The sequence below is a fragment of the Plecotus auritus genome (assembly GCF_963455305.1).
Source record: "Plecotus auritus genome assembly, chromosome: 11".
Taxonomy (NCBI): domain Eukaryota; kingdom Metazoa; phylum Chordata; class Mammalia; order Chiroptera; family Vespertilionidae; genus Plecotus; species Plecotus auritus.
Window position 1 is genome coordinate 50,376,208 of NC_137777.1, and position 6,000 is coordinate 50,382,207.

Here is a 6,000-nt window from a genome sequence, read left to right on the forward strand (position 1 = left end):
GGAAGGTGTGGTGTATTATGAGCTTCTAAAACCAGGTGAAACCATTAATACTGATCACTATCAACAATAAATAATCAATTTGAACCATGCATTGTCATGAAACGACCAGAATGTGCCAGAAGACACGGCAAAGTAATTTTGCTTTATGATGACGCACCATCACACATTTCAAAACCAGTTAAACACACGTTAAAAGATCTTTCCTGGGAAGTATTAACCCACTGCTGTATTCACCAGACCTTGCTCCTTCAGATTACCACTTGTTCTGATTGATGGCACACGCACTTTCTGAGCAGCACTTCAAAATGTACGAAGAAGTGGAAAATTGGATCTCTGAATGGTTTGCCTCAAAACAAGAAAAGTTCTATCGGGACAGTATCCACAAATTACCTGAAAGATGGGGGAAATGTGTAGTTAGTGATGGACATTATTTTGAATAAAGCACTTTTGATGCTTCTCTTGAAATTATCGTGTTTTCTTTGATTACAAAATCTCATTATTAACTGGTACACCTAGTATGCAACAAGTTTCATCTTTAAATATTCTATTCTCTTGCAACTGCCCTAATCTGACTTCATTCCTTTGGTTACCAAGAACTTCTCCTTTTTATCAAGTTCTTGTTGGATGCTAATCTGCACATCTTAGTTTCAGGACATCTGCACATCTTGGGTGCCTAGTCATTGCTTTATAATGAAAGTAGTGTATGAGAATGATATATAAAGTTCTTGGGACCCCTTTAGAATGAAATTATTTTTTAATTTAAAAGAACTACTTTTAATTTCCCTCAAGTATGGTATATGGTGAGATGTTTTGAGTGTACTTATTAAGACTAAAGGAGAATTCACTTTTCAACATTTCCACCTAAAGAATGGACCAGCCCACTTACCTCTAACCATTTGAATTATGATAACAAACTCTTAGCAAACATTGTTATAATTTACACTAGAGGCCCAATGCACGAAATTTGTGCAAGAGTAGGCCTTCCTTCCCCCGGCTGCCGGCACCAGCTTCCCTCTGGCACCTGGGACCTGGGCTTCCCTCGAAGCCCTGGCTTCATCCAGAGGTCATCTGTAAGGACGTCTGGTCTAATTAGCATATTACACTTTTATTATTATAGATGATTGCAACATCCCCAAATATTTTGTTCATGAAGTCATATTGGTTGCTTAGTAATGAACTACCACAAGCGAATATATGTATCTTTGAACCAAGGATTGCCTACAGCTTGTCCTCAGGTGAAGTGACCTATATGGAGAGAAAGCCTCGTTCAGTTTCAGTGTTTGCAGCATCATTAGCTGGAATTGCTGCGGAGGGTGCAGTGAGGAGGGTGGTTCCATTGGAGCTCTGTGTGTGTTCTCCAAGGGCAGGCCGAGCCATCACTGCTGTGTGACAAGAGACTGGCCAGCTGGCATAATGTCCTTTTATCTGCCACTGTTGCTTTTAATGTAAAGTAATGAAACCTCTGAGAAACCAGCGGGGGTTATCATCAAGTGCTATAAATGATGTAAAATGCATAAAAAGTCTTAAATTAAGAAAGTCAGGAATAAAAAGGGAAACTTGCTCCCCACTTCTGATTTCGGCCTAAAGACACTTGTGATTTCTGCCCCCCAAAAACCTTTTTAAATATGAGCGCCAGGACCTGGGTGTGAGATTTCCTAGTTACTTACCAAAGGTGCACAAGATCACTAACCACTGTGAAAATTCAGTTATTATTATTTTTTTTTTTGAGCCAGGCTGTACCAAGGTCACAGAACCAGAATTAGCCAGCCCACGTAAGCTATTTTCTTGATAGATAATTAATTACCAAGAAAATACACTTTTTCTATGAGGATTTCAGACTTCTGGAATATTTCTTAAATTCCCAGTGTGATATGCCTATGCCTAGAGTGGGTAAATATCAGCAATGGCTTTTATTTTGCCTTCATCCTTGTTCCATTGTCTCTTTCAGAAGGTGAAAAGGATGCACAGCGGAGTTCGACAGAACAGAGTGGGGAAGCTGAGGGGGAAGCAGCCAAACCCCAAAGCTAACAACACCCCACGTTGATCTTCCTCAGCCTGACGATGTCTCAGGTCTCCGGGCCTGGCTGGGATGCATTTGTGTCCACGAGGAACAAGGGGAGAAAGGAAATGGCTGTGCTGCCCAGCAGGAATCTGCTCGCTGTCCCGTTAGACATGGGGGCAGAGGCTCTGGCCGCAGACAGACCTTTCTCCACCTCTGTCCTTAGCAATGGCTGAAGTCACGTGGCTTGTGTCTGGATGTCACCTTGTATGGATCTGTGCACTTGACCACATGATGAAATGCTTGTAGACGGTAGCAGCAACCTACGTGATGATTCTCCCCGTAGCATCTGGCCCCTCACAGTGTCAGAGGATTTAATTGTGTCTAATTGCAAAGGGTTGGTTGATCCCAGAGTTTAAGTATCTCTGGCTCAAGTATTCACCCAGTAAGAGAACTACCCAGAAAGCACTGTTTTTAGCAACTTGTGTCCGTGTGTTCCTGCTGTGTGACTTACACTGTTTTGTATTGTATAATATAGATGCTCGGCACTGCCCCCTTCTTTGATTGCTCATGAAAAACAAAAACAATGTACGTTACTGTGAATTTTTATACCACTCATTTTTAAAAGGGCTGCCTTCTTTTCTTCTCCATAGTGTGGTGGTGTATACAGGATAGAGCACACTTTCTTTTTAAAATTAGTCTTTCCCCTTGATTCACTGCTGATGAATCGATGAAGACTAACAGATTTATCAGGATGCCTTTGCTTTTATGAGGCCAGAATTTGGAAATATCCATTAATGTGAATATTACCTGAATTGAGTTCATTTGGTGTCTGCACAGACCAGAATTCAATCTGCAAATTTTGTTTTATTCCCAAGTGCAGAACTTCTCCCAACTAATACTTTTATTTATAATTGTGAGGATTTTGGAGAATGAGGAAGGTGGGAAAGAGAAGCCAGGATAATATTAACAACTGGAAATGTTTTATTATTATGGAATCAAATTTCTCACAATGCTGTATGCTACTGTTTAAATATTGAAGACAGCTTATCTCCAGGGAGATGAGAAAGATGGAGAAAATGATCTCCTTGCAATCACGTGGACACCAATCACAAAAGTAAAGCCCTCGTGTTGTGGTTTTCTTGTCTTTTCTCAGCCCTATCAGATCCAGATGTTATTATGCACTTTTTAATGTTTCTAAACTTTTACTAATAACTAGTGTGAATTGCATTCTGATACAATCAACATCATCATCATCATCATCATCATTAGAAGCTAACAAAATCCCCATTAATACTGTTGATGGCCCCAGCTGTGTTTTGATATCATGGTTCTTATTTGGAAAGTTTCTGTGAGCAGTGTAATCCCTCTGGTCAGTATTATGAAGTCATTTGTCAGTGGTAATAAATAAGGACCCAGTAATATACAATTGGCTCATGAGTTACTGGACAACGGGGAGACCCTTTATGATAAAGAGCCCACTTAACTGTCCTCGAGGTCTCAGCACAGTCCCGTGTGAAGAGGGCTAAACAGCATTTCAACAGGTAACTCTATGGGTATACCAGGAACTCAGCCTTCCTTTGTATTTGCAAGCAGGATGAAAAGTTAAGCCTGTCCTTATCCTCCCACCCCCTAACAGTTCTTTTCAAAGGAGAGGGATAAAGGCATGGGCATTGTTTGGTCCTCAGGCATAGATTCCTAGAAAAAATGTTAATAGTGTGAATCTCTCAGAAAATAGAAGAACAATGAGCTTTCAGAGAACTTTCTTCTATCTAAACCATTAGGGTCCAAAATGTCCACTTAAAATTCAAACTAATCTACCTGTGAATGGACTTCAAGTGGGAAAGAGGTTCTTGAGGCTATTTTAGACAGTCATTGGTATCCATTTAAACCGCCCAACCCATAAAACCCCCTTTTCAATATCCTCATGTACTATCCCCTTAGTTTTCTTGTGACTCTAGGTTAGATTCTCTTCACCTCTCAAGTTGTGGAATTCCACACTGATTTTGTGTGATTTTGTAAAGTTTAGGACTAGTGCTGAGTATTTATGGGGGGTTGATATTCCTATGTGATACACTATGATTAATGCATGTGGTGTCCTGCCTGTCTTTGAATATATAATAGTGCTAAACTGTGAAGTCATATGGAGCTTTTGAATTATTTTGACTTCTTACTGCCACTTTATCTGCTGTATTCAAAACCAGAGGCATTCCCAAGATGAAAGATAAAAATCCACTTTTCAATACATCTACTTTACACATGTTACTCAGCAAAAGTTCACAGTATCTTCCAGATTTTATTATAATATCTTTGATGTGCAAGTCAATAATACACAAGGAACTGCATTTTTAAGGAGAGAAGGAAAGTGTAGAAAGGCACTGGTTGATAATACACAGTGAATGCCCATTAACTAACCAACATGCTTCCCAGCATATATTCTCCCATTTAATCCTCAAACAATTAGATTTAAGAGGTAGTGTTATCCCATTTCACAGATTAGCCAAATAAGAGGGAAGGAGATACAACTTTTCAAAGCTTAAGAGGCTGTGAATGATGAGATTAAGATCCGCACCTATCTTTGTCTGTCTAGAAGGAGCTTTCTCCTGCACAGTCATAAAACAAAGCCAATAACAGAGCATGTGTTTCCAGATAGGAACGAGTTGACCTCCACATTTTAGAAAAGGAAACTGAGTTCCAGGAAGGGGAATTGTTTTTCTCAAGGTGACCATGTGAGTAATGACAGAGATGTGTCTAAATCATGGAAAGTGTACATTTTAAAGAAAGAAATTCAATTAGCATTTATCTTTTTGTGTTATACTTCCCAAAAGTTATTTTTCTGGCATGTAGTCTATAAATTTAGCATGGGTCACATATTTTTTTATGTCCCATGCTACCCATTTTGTTTATCTAGAAATATGACAATTTCAGTTTTTCGATTCATTTGCAACAAGTGTGAACTTACTAAATTTAACTTTTATCGATAGTGAGCCTCCTATGCCAGCATATAGTTATCATCATTCATTGAAATGTTTTTACCAATAGATAACAGGTATCCTTCAATTTGGGGGCAATACCCCCAGAGCTGCACATGGCAGTGCCCTACCCTCGCGTCTTCCTCAGACCCAGTGGAAACGCACCATTTTAGAGGATGAATGACACTGCTATTTCTCTTCAGAGAAGCAATAAAAGGTCAAGAAATGTAACTCCTGTGGATAGCAATGCTTTGTGACACCTCTAGTAACAGGGAGACAATGTATAGTCATGGAGTGAAAACAGGAAGGGATCTATGATTTATGGTATCTCCATAGGCCCTCAATTGTACTTTAATTACAAGTGGCAGCCTCTGAAGTCATTTGTGAGCTTGTATGACTTTTGTATTTAGCAATGTTGCATGCTCACATGATTGATATTAAAAGTAATGCATTTTTCTGAAATGTACAGCCTACGAAGAGTGTTTATTGAACGCATGCACGTCAGGTGCTTCAGAAAGTGCCAAGGGTGATAAAGGAGAAATACAAAGCCTCAGCCATCCTGTGGTGGATGCATCCACATTCCAGCTCCACCTTTTCCCGGCTTTTACTGCAATGATTTTTGCCTCCATTCCACCAAGGGAGCCTGCTTCCTGAATTTATCATCTACCAGAGCCAACTCTTACATTATAAGCCCCAACATCACTCCTGTGATGCTTACTTGCTCATCTGCAGGCAATAATTTAATATCAGAAGAAAGACGGGTGTTTACCAGAATCTCCTGACAGTTTTTATAACACTTCCTCCTCCACCAGCTCACATGTGGATACATTCACTCACAACACTCTCTTCCCTTGAGCACATTCCTATGCAACTTTGCTATCTTTCCTCCACTCTCACTCCCAGCAACTGGAGAACCAGAGATCTAGAAGAAGTGTAAGTTTCCCAGGTGTACCTGCCCTGTTTACTCCACCAAAAAGCTTTGAAATACAGTGCTCACAGACACCCAGGGCCTTACTATATTAGAAGTAA

The 6,000-nt window shown here is 39.9% G+C and overlaps 1 protein-coding gene across 1 annotated transcript in view; it reads left to right on the forward strand.

Moving 5' to 3' along the window:
* PKIA (cAMP-dependent protein kinase inhibitor alpha) overlaps positions 1-5,433 on the forward strand; it is a 77,155-nt gene extending 71,722 nt beyond the window's left edge. The window contains exon 4 of the mRNA XM_080646987.1: positions 1,949-5,433. Within this exon, the coding sequence (XP_080503113.1) occupies positions 1,949-2,028 (80 nt within the window). The 3' untranslated portion in view covers positions 2,029-5,433. The remainder of the gene's footprint in view (positions 1-1,948) is intronic.
* Positions 5,434-6,000: the final 567 nt, after the last annotated feature.